Source organism: Galleria mellonella, unplaced genomic scaffold (genome assembly GCF_026898425.1).
Source record: "Galleria mellonella isolate WM207_F2 unplaced genomic scaffold, CSIRO_AGI_GalMel_v1 utg143, whole genome shotgun sequence".
Lineage (NCBI taxonomy): Eukaryota > Metazoa > Arthropoda > Insecta > Lepidoptera > Pyralidae > Galleria > Galleria mellonella.
In genome coordinates this window covers 1,429,199-1,448,914 of record NW_026441997.1, presented here as the reverse complement: position 1 = coordinate 1,448,914, position 19,716 = coordinate 1,429,199, and the positions used below count along the sequence as shown (strand labels likewise).

General features: G+C 31.3%; 3 protein-coding genes across 5 annotated transcripts in view; 2 read left to right on the top strand and 1 right to left on the bottom strand.

Moving 5' to 3' along the window:
• Positions 1-2,399: 2,399 nt before the first annotated feature.
• On the bottom strand, positions 2,400-7,484 carry LOC113517009 (uncharacterized). Of its 2 annotated transcripts, none has more exons than XM_026901524.3 (2): positions 7,213-7,484; positions 2,400-3,841 (listed from the first exon to the last, which is right to left on the bottom strand). In XM_026901524.3, exons 1-2 carry the CDS (start codon positions 7,298-7,300, stop codon positions 2,571-2,573), a joined length of 1,359 nt encoding a protein of 452 aa, XP_026757325.2. In that variant the 5' UTR covers positions 7,301-7,484; the 3' UTR covers positions 2,400-2,570. The 2 variants fall into 2 exon arrangements, with proteins under 2 accessions (XP_026757325.2, XP_026757326.2); XM_026901525.3 differs by lacking the exon at positions 7,213-7,484 and adding an exon at positions 4,828-5,335.
• A 2,148-nt stretch (positions 7,485-9,632) lies between these two features.
• Positions 9,633-14,801, top strand: LOC113516970 (activating signal cointegrator 1 complex subunit 1). 2 transcript variants are annotated; one of them, XM_026901481.3, is made up of 8 exons: positions 9,633-9,869; positions 10,844-10,996; positions 11,375-11,474; positions 11,927-12,059; positions 12,220-12,348; positions 13,110-13,270; positions 14,022-14,194; positions 14,504-14,801. In XM_026901481.3, the coding sequence occupies exons 2-8, from the start codon at positions 10,885-10,887 to the stop codon at positions 14,785-14,787; spliced, it is 1,092 nt and encodes a 363-aa protein (XP_026757282.2). In that variant the 5' UTR covers positions 9,633-9,869; positions 10,844-10,884; the 3' UTR covers positions 14,788-14,801. The 2 variants fall into 2 exon arrangements, with proteins under 2 accessions (XP_026757282.2, XP_031763899.2); XM_031908039.2 differs by lacking the exon at positions 9,633-9,869 and adding an exon at positions 10,222-10,273.
• A 3,465-nt stretch (positions 14,802-18,266) lies between these two features.
• The window catches only part of LOC113516812 (schwannomin-interacting protein 1 homolog), a 63,426-nt gene continuing 61,976 nt past the window's right edge, over positions 18,267-19,716 (top strand). Inside the window, exon 1 of the mRNA XM_052891678.1 lies at positions 18,267-18,404. The gene's annotated coding sequence lies outside the window, so the exon portion shown is untranslated. The remainder of the gene's footprint in view (positions 18,405-19,716) is intronic.

Sequence of the window (19,716 nt, the reverse complement as noted above, 5' to 3'; positions counted from 1 at the left end):
AACTGAAAGCCAAACGGCCTACCTGATGATGTGCTGATGCAAAGTGGTAACCGTCGCCATATACATGAATAGCGTCATTGTTACTAAAGTACAGAATATCTCAAGACGTCCATAATATTCGTCATTGTTAGCATCCCTAAGGACTATATTACGATATCTTCGTCAAGCGTTTTATATATAATATATTATTACTATTATATCAGTTAACAAACTGGTGAAACGTGACATGGAATGTAACATGCTGTTAAGGAATTTGTCCCCGCTTACAATGTATAATGAAAAATGACATTGCAATAAATTCCAATAGTTTGAATGCACCTAGCACACATGCGAAGTGATCGTAAATTTTTAGGCGAGCAAAGGGTGCGCACCGTCAGCACAAGGCAGTAGGTAGTGTAAACGGCCATTTCAGAAATGCGCTAGTCATCATCATCAGTTCATGTCCTTTTCCATCCCAGTCCTATAGGTATATCAAATTTCATGACATCGTTAAGGTGCCAAGTGTTACAAAAATCTATTCTTACATTATATTTTTTCATTTCATAAATAAGGCTTATATTCCACAATGTACCTATTGGAATAATCTGGTTATTAGAAAACTTCAGCAACCATATCCTTAACTAATATTATAAATGAGTTTGTTACGCTTTCACGTCTAAACCGCTAAGTTGATTATGATGAAAATTGGTATAGAAAAAGACGTGGTTCTGCTTTTTTTCTCGCTCATGCGTACAAAGTCACGAATAAAAGCTAGTTATTACATACATTACCTACTGATCCGACAAACTTTTTGCCATCTGTTGGGTCTATTTTTCTAGTTAGGCACTTTATTACCTGACTCGAAGCAAACAATAGGTGCCTATTGTTTGTTCCAATTTGAGAGACGGGTCATTATTATTACTTCCATGAAATTTCATTAAAATCAGTTGTGCGATTTTGAAGATTACCATGGATGAACATCGTGACAAATGTTTATTAACATTTTTCAATCGCACTTTATTCATATTTTTAAAAATAATATATTACCACAAACATTTATGGGTTATGTATCGGTGTTTTCTTTCTCCATGAAATTTAAGTCGTACCTTTTAGTTTCCAAAATCATCCGCTAGAGGTGCAGTTAAATTTTCATTTTCAGTTTATGCTACTGATGTATAATGTTATACATCTGATGGTAAACGGTTACTGTAGCCTTAGGTTATACTAAGTCTATGCGGTAGCCTATGGACGCTTGCAATAGAAGGGGTATCACGTGAAGAAAGCTTAATTTACACTTTTTGATAAACCCCATACTGTAGTCTCTAGGAAACGTTTTGGCAGGGTATTCATTCCACAGCCTGAGCGTTTGCGGGAGAAAATTCATTTGAAACTGTACTGTGATCATTTAGGTTCAAGCGTGTTAGGATGAATTCTCTGTCCATGGCAAATGGTGCGATGTTAAAAGCTACATATTAAGTAATGATGTTTGTTATTGTAATAGAATTTCAAACGAGCTGACGGCCCACTTGATGGAAAATAGCGATGAGGAACTTGCGTCAAATAACTTGAGTCACTCGATTTAGTCTCACCGAGTCAACTCGAGTTATATTTTCTATGAACTCGACTCGGTGATTCATGCATGCATTCAACAGCATCTGGATATTTTTTTAATTAATGATAATAGAATGATAACTCCACCTGCCCTATCGGCAAACACTGGTGGGACAATAGTGAGAGATAATAGATTAAGATGAAAGCAGGTCAGTTAGCGGACCATCACAAATTTGAAAAGAATTAACCACGATAGTTCCCAAGGGGAAACATGGAGATCGACTTGATAGGGTATATTGATAACAATGGGGCTGTTAGACCTATTATTAACAATCCTTTCCCCCCAAACTATGTATATTACAGAATACAGTTAGTAACTAATACTTTCAAATAGAAAACTTTCAAAATTCCAACAATCCATATCGCATATCTTTCGATTCTATCAGGAAATGCCCGACGTAGATGTAAGGACTTTTTTCTCGGCATTTGTAAATAGTTTTTAAGCATAGAAAGAAGTACGTATTTATGTTACTAATAAAATTATAACTAGACGATGTCTGCACATGGAAGTTATTTAATAAAATACGATCAATAGAGACCACAACAATATTTACAAATTTTGTCTGTCTTTATGTTCTTTTTAGTATAACAGAAAAACTACTGTACAAAATTAGATGTGGTTTTCATACTTGTGGCATCTATTTGTCTTATAGTATGTTATACCAAGTCGATATGTCATTGTTTTATTAATTATCCCATCAGACATCATGTAGTTACAATTTTATTATATTACTAAGATAATAAAATAATAATAATCTATTACAGTTGAATAATTACCTTCTATACTTATATAAAATCAAAATCACTAGACATTGAACAACATTTCGTATATTGTAAGTCAACATTAAGAATAATAAAGTCACAATATGTATATTATACCTATACTTACAAAGCAGATAATTATCTTAATAAATTAATATCACATCTCTGGTAAAGTTTATTTTAATTATAAAATAATGGAATAATACTTTACACAAGTATCATAAGAATGCAAAAAGTAAAATAAGTAAAAGTACAGAGATGGGAAATAATATATAAACAGACATTCGAGGGTGACATACTGATACTAGAATAGAAGAATCATCATCATCGTAAGTTAAACCATCTTTTGTAGGCACTTCTACAATAACCAATTCATCACTAAAAAAGCCAACATTGAATTCACATTGAGTTTTATTTATACAAACTTTAGATTCTGACATATTTGTATACTGGAATGTTGGTTTATAAATGTCAAAAATCGCATGAATATCATTGAGTACGAAATCATTATCACTATAAAATATGTAATAAAAATATCCATCAACTAGAACATCATGAATCACTTTGAGAGTGGTTGTTTTTTCTAAATACTTTGTGCTGTTGCACTGAATAGAAAATGGGAAAAAATTATTGATAAGCATATTATTATGATAACATTCATGTAAACTATTTTCAAAACTGGAAACAGAACTATCTTGAGTTTTGATAGTATTATTAAATGCATTTCCACCATGATGTACCCCAGTGTCCAGTATGGTGTTTGGATTATGTATTTTTTTTGGGTTTGTTTCTCTCTTCTTTCGTGTTTGTGTCATTTCAGTTGTATTAAATTGGCCTATCTCAATTGAATTATTCTTCTTTTTTGCTGCAAAACTAAAAACATCAGTATTGTCTATAAATTCATCATTATCATTGTCAATCAACTCTCCATTTTCACTTTTATCTTCAGATGTTTGATTGTATGATTTATTTTGCTTCTCTTTAGGATTCTCTAAAGTTACTAAAACATGTCCTTGGCTTTCTATAGTAGGATGAGATTTTTTATATTTATCACCTTCTAGAATACCACAAGTGTTTAATATTTTATCTCCTTTGACAACTAGTATCTTTGAACCCTCATAACGAGAGCACGCTTTCAATTCAACAGTAGCACCTTTAAAGAGATAAAAGCCCCAATATTCCAAAGTGTCATCTGGTAATGTCATTGATTTTCTTAGTCTTATGTGTTTTCTTTTATTTGATAATTCTGGTTTTCCTTTCATTTGGAATGCATTAAATGTTGTATTCATTGTTAAGGAATGTTTCTCACAAAATACTGATGATTGACCTTTGTGAATTTGAATAACATCAGAGTCTGAAATTTTATACATGACATCTGCATATTTCATATTTCGTAAATATAATGGCAAAACTATGAGTATTGTTGGAAGAATAGCAGTCAATACACAAAAAGTTATCACTCTTCGAGATCCATGCATTTTATCTCCATCTGAAAAAAGGATAAATAGAATTAATTAATAATAAAGAAAAGAGTAAATAGCCTTTATAACAATTTATTTACTATTAAGCCTTAAAGTGTATGCCATGCTCTGCAATTTTTTATTTAGAGATATACTGGCTAGTAAGAACTATTATTAATATTAGTATGTTTTCTTTTGTAATAAAAATTTAAAAGGAGAATATTTGGTAAGGTCTAGTATTACAGAGAAAGAAAGTACCAAGATAATAAGAATATGTAATTGTTTTAAACTTATATTCATTGCTTTTAGTCTAATGTTATAATATAATGGTGAGTTAGCATTTAATGTATTCCTACAAATAACAATAATTGTAATTTTTTATTAATTTGTCTTTATTGCCTCTATACTTAATTGTGTCTGTATTATTACTACCAATATTATAGCAATAGTATTTTTATTACCAATTACAGTACCTAGGTACCTTATTAAAAAAAATTCCAAAACAATATAAGTAATATATGCAATAAGATATATAAGATAGTCATAGGGGTGAGGCATATATGCAATAAGACAAAGCTAATAAAAGTGAGGCATATATAATGAGTTTTAAAAATAACAACTCAGATTTGTTCACGTATATAACATGCTTAATTAGAAATCAGTACATAATGTGTTGAGATTTTATTAATGTTAATTTTAAAAATAGAATTTATTCATTTTCTTTTTCTGCCAATTAATATTTTGTTATTAGAGAACGTCAATTTTAAATATCACTATTATTGTACTAGAAAAAATATATCTTTATTCAGTATTTTCTATTTTATTGTTCTATACAACGAACCCTTCACATAATGTATACATAAGCATACTACTTCCATCTACTACATTTAAGAAGATTGTATCGCTGAGCATTGTATTATTAGTATTGTATAAGAGAAAAAAGGTATTCACATTCATTCAGTAAAATTACTGTTTTGTATAAATTAATGTTAATTTATTGCAAGTAGGTACTTACATGATCTAATATTATCCAATAAGTAGTTTTCACAGCTATTTTCTTTTTACCTTACTAACGAGTTTGTGATTATGAGTAACTTAGGTAAGTACATATTTGTTTAAATATGATTGATGAGTTACGTCGAGTCATAAAATTTATAATTGTTTACAAATACATACAAATCTTGTTTGACATTTGGCAGTTTCTCATCCATTCTCTTCACAGATAAAGAGACTAGGTAGTTATAATCTATGTCTAAAGATTCTCATTCCATAACCACAAACAAATAGTTTATGATTTTTTAATGTATGCCTCTGGTCTCTGTTTTCTTTAAAGATTTTTATTGGGTTTTCTCTTCGAAAAGAATGATTTTTCGCCTTGCATTTTTATTGCTTTATGTCTTTACAATAAAAATTTCGCTGTGATATTAATTGGAATTTTAATTTTAGGAATACTATCCATAAACTATGAGATTACCATTGCACTTTTTATCTCAGAGCGATTATGAATTAAATTAATCCTGTTGCTAGTTGATCTCAAAATACTACTGTTTGTCTTTTCTTTTAAATAGATAATAATGGAATGGTAACCCCGCTTGCGCTATCGGTATACACTGGCGGGGTACAAGTGAAGGATGATGAGTAAAGATGAAGCAGATCAGTTAGCCTATCGTGACAAATTCACCAACGGATCAGCCACGATGATTTTTAGAGAGAACTGCGGGGAGGTCAACCTGATAAGATATACTGCTAGTACTAGAGTTACTAATCCCCATTACTAACGATCCCTATACGTACTGTTGTTTGTCATTAAAGTGTAATTTTTTTAGTTATGGACGTAGGTACGTATAAAATAAGTAATTACGTGCTAATTTTAATTTATCTACAGGGAGCAATTATGCTATATAATAATATATATTTTTTAAGAATTATTAACGAACTGTTAAAAAATTTTTCACGCAGTATTTGCTGTTATTTAAACATAAAAATAGATTAAAAACCCCGCCTGATAATAATCAAAGATTAAAATATGAAATTTTAATTTCTGTTATCGGATTATACTGTGGGGTATTAGACTCTGATACCACCACAAGTGAGCACGGGTGAGATGTCAGGGGAAGGGATTATTAGTATGGAAATAAGCAATCCCATCGCTAGCAATAATCCATATTAGGTTGCTTTCCACACAGTTCCCCTTGGAAACCCTCATGATTAATTTATTGTTGAATGCGTCACGATGGACCAAGTACCTGTTTCATTCTCACCAATTATTCCTCACTGGTATCTCGCCTATTTATACCGATAGCACAGGCGGTGGTATCATTCCATCATCATTGATTAAAAAAGTAACATCGAAGAATAAACAGTGAGCATAAAGTTATTTCAGTTAGTCTATATGGTAATGAATTTTCCGAGAATTAGTCATGACCAACAACGAACAAGCAAGTTTTTTTTATACAACTTAGAATGGCAAACAAGCTGACGGCCCACCTGATGGAAAGTGGCAACCGTCGCCTATAGACATGAGCAGTACCATGGACATAACAGAGTATACTGTTTCGCCCATGATACCCCCCAAGCGTTGCCACTCCTGAGGACTCGGGTGTTATTCCTCTGTACCCTGTATATTCATGCCATATCCCACCCTTTAAACCGAAACAAAGCTATGCAAACACAGCTGCTGTACGATTGAAACAGAAATGGAACAGAGGTGCCCAAGCAAACGACTTTGTACAAAGTCGACCTGCTACGATATATTGCTAGTTTCCCTCTTGTCTATAGATATTATATAACAGGGACGAGGCTACAGCATTCGATGGAAACAGCCTCCTGCTGAGCATCGTACCAGTCGGCGGTAGCTCAAAAGTTTATGTTCCTAAATTGTCTATGAAATAAGTTTCGCTTAACTATCAAATTAATTAATAAATTTTAAAGAATGTTACTTTTTTGTTAGAATGGAGCAAATTACACTCGTAATTTCTTAATTAGTGCCTATCTATTCATTATAAACAAGAAACCATTATACCTATTAACCCATGCTTATTCTAGTCATATGTACATTTAGATGCCAAATTGAAAATTAAATTTTAACGTCATAGAGAACTTCAAAACTTACTCTCTTGTCTAAAACAAAATAATAATTACGATTACTATATTTAAGATTAGGTTGTGGAATATATGGATATTTAATGACGTATCTACATATGTATATAATACGTAACCTACTTTATTTACTTAGGTAAGTAAGTAGGTAATATTGAGTGTTTTGAGAATTATATTTTACATTGTACATATTCCAACAGTTCAATCTATAATCATGCCTATATGAATAATATCTAATAAGAATAATAAGTTTAAACATGTAATAAATAATATCGATCGCTATAATACATAATGTACTTACAATTTTGGTCCTTATTTTGAACGAGCGAGTATTGGTAGTTTGGATTATAATACATGCTGGTTGAACGCTGGGGAATTCGATTATTCATTGTTTTCAATACGTCTCGATTTGCACTTTAAAAAAATATAAATATAAAATCTGACTGTTTTGAAACCAGTTACACTACTAAACAATAACAATGGCAGATGCCTAATGGTCTTGAGATAAGCTTATCATTTATATCAGTCTAGTGGTATTATTTACACAAAATAAACGGATTCCTATAAATGGAATGTCACGACTTCTGAATAATCGGATAAATTGTAAAAATGAATACAAAATGACAGAATAAATAGATAGATAAATAAATACTCCAATAGAAAAACTATAATTATATAATACTAGCTATTACACACGACTTCGTCCGTGTGATTAGAATATGTTTATTGATGAGAATAAAAAGTAACCTATATCCTTCTCCATCCCATAGGTATAGTACGTGCATACCCAATTTCATAACGATTGGCTAAGCTGTTAAGGCGTTATAAAGTAAAAAACAAAATCGCTTTCACAACTTTATAATTAGATACAATATGATAGATTTGTGCAAGGAATAACGTTATTGAATTAAACTGGACTCGTAATATTACACGAGTGCTATTGGGATGGAAATTTTTTTATTTATTGGTGGATTTATGGATCACAAAACATATATAAATATCCTAAAAGAAAATCTGCTGCCAAGTGTAGCAATAATAGGTTGTAATAATAATTAGATATTTTTACAAGATAATGATCCAAAGCATAAAGCATGGAATACTAAGGCATAGATCCTATTGAAGACCTCATTTTTTTATGCTATTTAGAATGGCAAACAAGCTGACAGTCCACCTGATGGAAAGTGGTAACTGTCGCCTATAGACATGAACAGTACCATGGACATATCAGAGTATACTGTTTCGTCCATGATATCCCCATGCGTTGCCATTCCCGAGGATTCAGGTGTTATTCCTCTGTACCCTGTAAATTAATTATCTTATCTCACCCTTCAGACCGAAACACAGTCATGCAAACACAACTGCTTCACGGTAGAAACACGAATGGGACAGAGGACGAGTGAGCTCCCAATTATCTTGAAATTCCTTCTCAAGTATCTAGACAATAAACATCTAAAATGACCGATTTCAAGCAAAGAAACACTAAAAATTAAGCTGCACGAAGAACTGATAGCGTCTCGATTTATATTTCCAAACTGATCGATACTCGGCTGCAGAGAGTCCAACTTATTATCAATTCTAATGGTGGGCCAATAAACTATTAATTATTAATTTTGTTAATTTTTATTTACATATTTTTTAAGTGTATGAATACTTTTTGTTTATTATTTTTTGCAATGATAATGTAAAAAAAATATTGGTACTATAGTATGTTATATTTAAAAATAACAACCCTAGGTAAACGAATACTTTATAATACACACACTGTATATTTTTTTGGAAGCGAGAACTTAGACGGTTAATAAAATAATAATATAAGTTAACCCATCTATTTAAAAATAATACCTAGGTTGTGCCTAGGTCTTATAAACATGAAAAATAACATTTATCTCCCAGAATATACTACGAAATCTGTGGCACCACTGATCATTTATTTTTGAGAAATAAGTTTATTATACATGCGTAATTAAAAGCTTTTTTAAAAATGTTCAACTTAGTGATAGTGATCTATAAAAGGAAAGTGAAATTCTGGTAATAATTATTATATATCAACAACTTATTATACTATTGTAATAAATTAACGTAAATTTTTATACTTAGTTTACTGTACTGTATTATTATATTTTTAATATGGTTATTGTATTACTGTGTCTGTATTAATGACTATGTTGTTACTAAATATATGTAAAATAAATTTATTTCAAACATTGAAATGATAATAACTGAGAGTACATTAACCATAGACGTATTTGAGGGGAAGATCGGATGGGCTGTGTCCATCTCAAAACTATTTAGTGCCCACCTCAGGATCCGACCGAAGCTTCACAAAGATATGTCTGAGAGTGCATATACTTCTTTTTTAAGGACCCTAACCTGCTATAAAAAGTTATCGGAAATACGCCTAACTATAGCACACCTTTTTTTATTTTCTAAAGATTTTATTAATTATTTAACAATGAACGATGTTCAGTATTTTCAAAGACAATCACAAATAATGGATTTCACTAAAGTGAAGCGTTAAAGGTTATTTTTAGGTCCGAAGTATGCTTATTTCCAGACTATGTAAAGTATTTAACCCATTGGCGCAAAGGCATTACATAATTACTTTCATGGTTGTTATCCATTTTTTAATAATTTTTAGATTTTTATTCTACATTAAATTAGAGAATGCTTTAATCTATGGCTTTAAACTACGCTTTCACATAATAAGTAAGTGACAATAGCAGCCACATGACAAATGACAACTAAGTGATGACTTAGTCTCTGAAATCTGTGATGAAAAAAATTAATTAGATAAAACAAAAAACAAATGATATAAAAGTTCAATGTCCCGTGTCATAAGAAAGGAAAAAAAAAATTCAAGGAAGTTTTAATTTTTTAAATAATTTTCTTTTAAATAAGTTTGATTTCAATTTATAGATCAAATTTATAAAGTACATTTTATTTACTGTAAAGAAAAAGGTAATTTAATCAAAGTACACTCCTATATCTGGATACCTATTTTTATTTTTTGAATATAATCTTTCTAGCAAAAATACATTTTGAAAGTCGAAGCATCATTAATTTATTACGTGTTAATTCTTTATGTTTACTATTATTAAACTTTAGTATCATCATAGTATAGCCCACGCTCAATTCTAATATCTCAATCATGTTCTGAAATTAATATTTTTTAAAAGTTTTTAAATATCATTATCATAGGAATCTTATTCTCAACTATATAGGTGAATCCATTGTTAAACATAGATATTTTCTATATTTTGCCACAACATACATTTTTGTATCCATTGATTTCCTACAATGTTTATGAGTTCATCAATTCTACACTATGTTAATGACTAAGAACCAATATTTTTGGTTAATATGTAGGTATAATTGAGATCATCATACAATATTTTTTTCTATTGCTTATTGAGTACCCGAATAATGTAATTTGCCCATTGTCATTTTAGCCTGTCAGATTATATGTTACTTCTGTGAATAATTCCTGTTATAATTATTTTATTTAAGTATTAAATGTATTTTAGATATCTTGATTGCCTGTGCCACTGATGTTTCCTATGTAACTAAAATAGATATTATTTTATCTAAATTCATGCTACAGCTAATAATATTAGTATGGATTGCATTGCATTGTCTAGACTTTTGTAGTAAATAGTTTCTATATAGCTATGTACTTGAGTACTAACTTTCTCTGCATAGTAGTTAAAAAATATGAATTTAATCATGTTTTTACAACTTTCCCATTTAATTTTCCATATTTCTGAAAGGTGATGTCTTATGCCACTAGGCAACAAAGATAAATTTATTTGTAAACCTGTGTGTACAGTATGTACAGCCATACTGGTTATTCATTGATGGATTTGTATAATCTAACATGTTTTATAAATGTGTTACACAAAGTAAATATAATGTTTTTTATTTACAATTTACAGATCAGAAAAAGTGTAGGGTACAAACTAACTACCCAATAAATATGGCTGATGTTCTTAAACCAGAGTTAATATGGATAGAAGGTAGATGCTACAGAATAAATGATCCAGCTATGGAGATAACAGCATTTCAGGAACATGACTTATATGAAAATGGTTAAGATCTCCACTTACACTATGAAAAGTTGATGATAAAACCTTTTATTTTCTTGGTTTATTGTTTGTATTGGTGATTCAGTTCACTAGGGAAATTTACTAGTTATACCATATAAAAATATTTTTCCATGATTTATTTAAAAAAAAAAACAAGTTGTGAGAAACAGTGTGAGAAACAACCAAAGTTTTTATTTTTGAAATATAAATGTGTATTTTACATGATTATGTACTTTATACTGCAGGAAATAATATTTTTTTTACATAATAGTATGATACTTAAGAATCAACCAAACTATCAATTAGCTTTGTCAACTATTAAGACTATGACATTAGTTCTACACTAGTAACAAATATATTACTGAAAGAATTGTATTTCAGAGGCAATATTTAATGATCCTGATGATGATGATGAAGAGGATGAATTTGAAATAATCATGATGGACAACAATCGATATTCTACAAGTATGCATGTATCTAAGTAAGTATTTACTCAGTTTTATATAAGAGAAAGCATAGATATACTCCACAGTTTTGGTCATATAAATAGACAAAGAATGATCTTTTGATCTATATATCAAATTACATTCCCAAAACTTGTGGAATATGAGTATTTATAATATCATATCATAGATATGGCAAATACCTGATTATCTAAAATATGGTATTTTTGTAATCTTAGTTTGGCAATGGATATTTCCTATATAGTATATGTATATATAATTAATGCAGTGTACGACGACCCCTGACTAGATGGAGTGATGACCTGAAATACATTGCAGGGAGTTAGTGGATGCAGGTGGCTCAGGATCGTTCTTTATAGCAGTCTATGGGGGAGACTTATGTCCAGCAGTAAAAGGATAATGGCTGAAATGATGATGATGATATGTATGTATAAAAAGATGTTTTAATAATTACATTAATCATTTTCAGACACTATATTGGATCAATTATCGGTAAAAAAGGTGCTATGAAGATGAGAATAGAACGAGACACAAAAACTGATATTAAAATACCAAGGCAAGGGCAAACAGGGTATATTATGATTTATGGACCTAGTGCTTCTGTAAGAAAATTATTATGAATGCTTTTTTTCATGTAACTTAGAATGGTCATTAACTTATTATGATAAATTCAATAAGAAATAATCATAACTGTGTCCAAAAGAGACCATGCAGAGGTCAAGATATATTGGTAGACATTGCCTATTACTTTTTTCTTTCCAGAATGTAAAAGCAGCAAGAAGAAGAGTAAATATAATAGTAATGTCATCTAGAATGAAACAAAAGTCTACACATTTTATTTCAATACCAATGAATTCACCAGACATTATCAAAAATTTTGAAAATTTTAAGGTTTGTTTTATTGTTATACTAGTTGTATCCAACAACTTTGTTCATGTAAATGAGAATGAGAGAAAAAAGCATATAATAATCCAGGATATGGACCATATCGTGGATTAATACATATTTTTATTTTATTTACACCTATGTTTTTGAGGATTGTAAAATAAACAGGCAAATAGAGCTTTGTGGTCCCGTCATTGAATGGGTCACGCTTTCCTCTTCTGTGAGTGTCGTAAGAGGCTTGAACTTGAACTTAATAGTTGAGGAATAGGCAGCTGTGTCCCTTTTAAAACATCTCCAAATCTTAACTGCGGTTACCAACCTGCCTGTCAAGTGTCAACTATTGACAAAACCCTCTAATAGGGCCTCCCCTACGTTCAGTAGTGGAAAGTTAACAGCTGATATGATGATGATGAAACTGTGTAAGATGACTTCACATTAGATGAAGTGATAACTTCAAATGCATTGTAGGTAGTCCATGGATGCAAGTAGCTCAGGACAGTTCCCTATGACAATCAAGAGGGCTAAAGTTCAGCGGCTCAAAATTTAACGACTGAAAAATGAATAAATGATGATGTCAATCATCATAAATACCTGATTTTGTTATTTTTTACTTTATTTAAAAATGTATAATTTATAATAAAGTTGACATTTTAGGATAAAAGAAATCTAGTATTTATTTCTACAAATTCATACTTGCTTCAGTATGTTTTCTTTAATATGGTATGAGTAATTGTAAACAAGTATATATTTATTATTATTTGTTTTAGGAAATCGTTCTCCGTGATAATTCTAGCAGAGATTTAGAGGAAAGTCTATTTATTAAAGCGCAAAAACTACATATTACAGTGGGCGTTATGTGTTTAATGGATAATGAAGAGAGATTGTATGTTTCGAAGCTCTTTACGGAAGCCAAAGAAAAAATTATTATGTAAATAAATTTTACAATCTTAACAATATTAATATAAAACACTAGCGTGTAATAATAAAAATTCGTCTATTTTCCAGATCGTTAGGGCTTCAGTTATTTTCTTATGATAACAAATTGAAACGTATGCGAAAATATACAATTAACGATTTTTTTTGGAGTTACAATCTTCTTATAAATTTCATATTTTACTTATCAGTTTTTTTTATAAAATTAAATTTATAAAATTTTGTTACGGTAAAAAAAAGGAATTTATGACATAGATATCATTTAATCCCGAAGCCCAAGGATAAGCAAGCTGAAGTGGCAATGGGCTGGTTACATAGCTCGAAAAACCAACAACTAATGGGGAAGAAGGTTCTTGAGTGGCGACCCCTTACGAGCAAACACAGTGTAGGATGACCCCCCCCCCCCCCACTAGATGAAGTGACGACCTGAAATGCATTGCAGGGAGAGAGTGGATACAGGTGGCTCAGGGCCGTTCCTTATGGCAGTCTATGGAGAAGGCTTATGTTCAGCAGTGAACGGATAATGGCTGACATGATGATGATGATATCATTTAATTGCTTCCTGTGACCAATAGCCACTTTATAAGTAATTAGAAATAGTACATACTTTAATAACGTTTCTTGTTATTTAAATTTAATGTTTCCTCATTATATTTTAACAATGAGGCATTTCCAAAATTTTTTTTACATAAATATTTGTTATTCTATTATTTAGAAGCTATATCTTCTAATTTTACTTATTTCAGGCCGTTAATTCGAGATCATTTACCATTACGAATTAGGTTGAAAGGTTTGTCATATATGAACGATGACCCACGGAGCATCGATGTTCTTTACGGCCTAGTGCAAGAAGAGGCCGCTCCTACTGGCTTATTACAAAATTTAACAGATGCATTAGTGGAATATTTTTATAAAGCAGGTATAAATTAGTATTTTAGACTAGTTATTTTATAAGACTTTATAAATATTTGCTATGTTGACATTTTTTATGTAATGCTTCTTTGTTGTAATTGCAATCAGTTTTAGTATATGGTTGGTATTTATTATATAGTTATTATTTAGTATAATTGTCCCTCAAAATTGTCTTTAATTACTAATAAACAAACATACACAGGTAGTATAAAATTAGTATTGGCTGTTATATTCATAAAATTGATAAAACATTTTCACATTTTCTAATAACTTGCCAATATAATACACGAGTTTTAAAATTAAAATATTGTTACAGGTTTTATGGAAAAAGAATATGGTAGGGAGCATGTGAAAATGCATGTAACCTTGATCAATTCAAAGTATAGAAGTCGATCATCAGAAGCAACAACAGCAGAGGACAAATGGAAAGACAGGAGAAAGCCAAGAATCACTTTCGATGGTTCCGAGATCTTGAAAAAGTTTGCAGACTATGATTTTGGTGTCACAGAATTAACCGATATACATCTCTCTCAACGTCATTCTATGGGTCCAGATGGCTTTTACCAGCCAACTTGTGTTATTTCTTGTAATAAAGCATAATGTTTATTAATAAACTTGTTTTATTCGCTTCTAACTAGAAGTGTATGGGGGGGGGGGAAGGGATTGTTAGTACTGGAGACTGAGAATCCCATTGCTAGCAATATACCCAACCAGGTCGACCTCCTCGCGGTTCCCCCTGGAAACTATCATGGTTAATTCCTGATGAATTCATCATGATGGGCTAACTGGCCTGTTTTTATTCTCATCTATCACTCTTCACTGGTGCTCCGCCAGTGTATCCCGTTAGCGCAGGCGGGGTTACCATACCATTTTCACTCATCAAAAAAAAAAAAACTAGAAGTATATACGTAGGATAAAAATGAATTATAAAATTGCATCAAATGCTAATCATCTTTAGCTACACACCTCTGACACACCTAATTATACCTACCTATATAATAAGAACTATTCCTTATTTATGAGAATAACGAATATACATTAGACTTGTTATGATAATAGATAGAACATAATCATCTCATCTTCCTACCCTTATCCCAATTATTATTTGAAGTCGGCGTAATATGATTTTATCCATATTACTAAAAGATTTGGCTTATAGTCCTACGACCGGCCGCCTGCCTGACGTCAACCCTCTTTAGGAATGCATTTGTTGGTAGATTCCGCCACCTACGGTTTGGAGGAAAGGATTAAAGAAAAAAAGGAAGGGAACGTTGGAAATGCATAAAGGATATTAGTAAATGAGAGAAATAAGGGACTTATATGGGAAAGGAAAGGGGGGACACTGCAGCGGCTTGGGAGGCCGGGGTCGCATACCCGTATTCACTTATTCTAGAATCGGACAGATTTCTAGAGAACACCCCTGACAATAGATAGAACATGAGATATAAAAATATAGAGGCCTTTGGTTCTCTTTTTTTTTGCATTGCAGAGGTCTGCCTCGCTATCGGTATACACTGGCGGGGCACCAGTGAGGGATGATAGGTGAGGATAAAATCAGATTAGTTGGCCTATCGCGACGAATTTGACGATAATTAATCACAATGATTTCATGAATGAATGACAGGAGGTCGACCTAACAGCGTGAATTGCTAGCAACGGGGATTAACGTCCCTATTCCTAACAATCCTCCCCGCACCAGTTCCATTGGTATCAAAATACTACTAGGTCGATTTGCACGTGGTCCTACACTGGAAACTATAATTCTTGGCATAATCGTCACGATGGGCGGACTAAATATATTTCATAGGTACTTGTACTTGTTTTTTATCGTTTACTGGTGTCCCAGCAGCGTATTCGATAGTGCAGGTGAGGTTACTATTCCATTATCAACCATAAAAAATATCATGTCATAGCTAACTACATTTTAAGCGTGAATCTTCACATCTCTCAATCACATCAAGTGATTTTATGATTATAATAGTTAAAATGCAAAGGTGCTGTTAGAAAATAACAAATAGGTATATGTTTATTCAATATGTCCGTAAATGCTTATATATAATGCTATGGACGAAGTCGCTACCTTCTGAAACCATTAATCTGATACTAAGCTTATTTAAGTTTCCAGTTGGTCACCCATTATCCGCAGCTTTCTAAGCCACAAGTAGAAAGGATTCAGCCATGAGTTAGTAATTTTCCGCATTTTAAGATGTAAATATAATACTTATGAAACTGAATACAACTGCATGAAATATAGTGTTACCTACTTATCAGAAAGACATGTACTAATAAGATAGTTAAGAGAAATGCACTGAGAAAATTGAGACGATTGTATAGGTTAGCGGATCTTTATAGAAGTTACCGGGAAAGTCGGTCAAGGTGAAAAGCATCGCACTTACAAGGACAAACTTAGACAATTCCTTAAAAGATGTCAGATTAGAACTATCTAAAACCTTTGACTCTGTATGATAAGGATATAAATAGGTATAAACACTGAAGAAGGTATGTTAAAATGACGGTTACCACTTTCCATCAGGTCGTCAGCTTGTTTGCCACCTCAGTGGTATAAAAAAAATGGGACCAAAACGAGATAAATATAATTTATTTATTTAACTAATTTTATTGACTGAAGAAAATATGACATAAAAGACTATGAATTGAAAAAAGAATTATATGTCAAAATTGGTTTAGAATTAATCGTGCATAACATAATTGCCTATTTTAATAGTTGAATAAATATATACCTTTTATTAAAATATTTTCCTTTTTTTGTCATAGAATTCTTTATACTATGGTAAATAGTTATTTATTACCTCATTTTGTGCATTGGGTTGTATTACAGACTACCTGCATATACGCTTTTCTGAATTCGGTCTGAGATGTTTTGAATTGGATCTTAATTTTTTTGTTGTTAGTTTTTTATGGTAAATTTAATGTTTCGATAACAGTACAAGTATTTATATAAATCATAACTCAATTACATTATAGTTTTAGAACAGGAACTTCCTGTTCTAAAACTATAAAATATTAAGCGATAAAATTGTTTCGAACTATTCTTATAGAATATAAATCATTTAGGTAAGTACATAATCCTAATAGCTAAGCCGTTATGAACTTGGAATTAGACTTCGTAGCTCTATGTTACTTGGTAGCTTTAGTAGGCAGGTGGTCGATGACAAGCGGCGAGCGATGAATTTATTACAAAGTATAACAAGAACAAATGTATTACGTAATGCGTAGAATGAATGTATGTCTCATTGTATTCCAAAAATAAGTACTTAAATAGGTATTTACCTATATAATAAAATCTAAGTTTACCAAACAATTAAAGAATAATATTTTTACGTTATCTTTCTATTATGTTATCAATAATTGTGGTTTCACTGTCTGCAAACCTAAGCTTTTATTTTAGCTAGTTATTGAAACTATCAAATAATACAGCCTTAATTAAAAACTATCAATCAGTTTTCATCTGTTTCAAACGAGAATTGTTTTACATAGTCTGACTACAATTTGACTTCTTGGGGCAGTGGTTAGCATGTTGTTTTACCTAAATAAATTTATTCTACATGGGGACAATTTAGGAAACGACCTTTTTAAATTGGCTAAGATTGTAGATGTTCTTTGTCTAATATCTTATAACATAGAGTATGCTAGCTTGAGGTTTAGCCAATTAGTGTGATAACATGGCATTTATTATATTTATTATAATTTATATAACAAACTATAATCCAAGAATCTTAGGGGAAAATGGATTGTTAGTGATGAGGTCTAACAAACCCATTGCTAGCAAAATACTCTTTCAAGTCGATTTCCACGCGATTCTCCCTGGAAACCGTCATGATTTATTTTTGTTGAATTCATCACCATGAACTAACTGATTTGCTTTCATTTTCACCAATCATCCCTTACTGGTGTCCCGCCAGCGTCTACAGATAGTGCAGACAGGGTTACCATTTCATATTCACCCAATAAAAAAAAATCACTATAGATGGCACTTGATCACCTGACGCTTGTCGCTAGCAATGAAACTGTATGTTTATGCGGGCCGGGCGCGGGGTAGCCCGCCTCAGTAGAGTCGCATTGCCTACGCGATGCGCCCGCTTTGTGTCCTTTGTAGCGCGCGTAACTCACATCCAATTGGCTACGAACGTGGCGCGAACCTAAACATTTTACACTTGTTTTAGTGTAACAAATCAACGGAGTCTACTTGGTAAACTGTAAGTATTTTTTCTTAATTCGATAATTATGTTAAGACAAGAAAAGGGGATTAAAAATTTTATATTTTTGCCTATTCTGAACTGATTTCGATGGTTCTTTTTTATACAAAGGATTACACTAATACGCACATATGTTTTGAATTTGACCTTTAAATTCATTTAGGCTGTGTTTTTACCACTTCAGGTAACCATTTTTAAGTGTTTACAGAAATGGAAGTTTGGACATTATTGTAACTGAAAGCAGTGTAGCTTTGTATAAAATGTATGAAATTCCATGAGTAGCCATGTCACAGTGAATTTGTCAAAATATCAATATAAATCGCAAGGATATAATAAATATGTTACTTATATAATCAGTAGATGCTGTAAGATCGCATTATGATAGAAATCTTCTAAGCTCTACAAATTATTAACAGAGCAGTATGTATATTTTAGGAAACAGAAAAATAAATAGGGATATATACAACATTTCATAAAGTAATAGTTTATTATGTATGTTTAAAATTATCGAAAACTTATAACTATAAAAATTAAGTATTTGATTAGCACTTGAATTTTAAAAGTAACGATATTTTTTTATCCTATAAATAAGTAGTAACTTAATCAACATATCTACCTACCAACTTGTAATTGGGATAACTCGATGTGGCAAGGGAATTGCTGACTCGATGTGGCGCCGCATACCGTTAAAATAAATCGTCGAACTTCCCCTTACTGAAATGGTAAAAAAGGGCGCAGTCATTTCCTCGAGCTACTTTATAAACTGCTATACTTTTAGAATAGGATTTTTTACAAAGGTGGTAAAAAAAATGGTGTTACACAGTCTATGGAAGAGAATTATATTACCAAGTATATAATAATTAAAGAAACAGAGAAAGATTTTTACATGGTTTTGAATAGCACGGAAACATCAATCGACTATTACATATTATATATAAATAAATCAAAATTAGTACGAATATATTTTTTTTATTAAACATTGTGTCTTAAAACAACAATAAATTTTGAGGCTCTCATATACATGAACATGGCATGTCAAGCTGTCCAATTTCACTGATAGAACACTCAATTAAAAGGAAAAGTCGTTAGCACGACTTCTATTTCATTCTTTTAACAAAATTGTCTTGTTTATTGTCCCATTATTATATGTAGAATTAAAGTTTGCGAAGACATTTCATTATATAATGTACAAAGAGTATTATATAGATTAGAACGTATAATTAAAGCATACCTAAAAGAAGTTGAGAGCCGAAAAAAGAGATAGAGAAAAGCCCAACTTGGCTTTTTTTAACAGTCAGATACGACAGAGTAC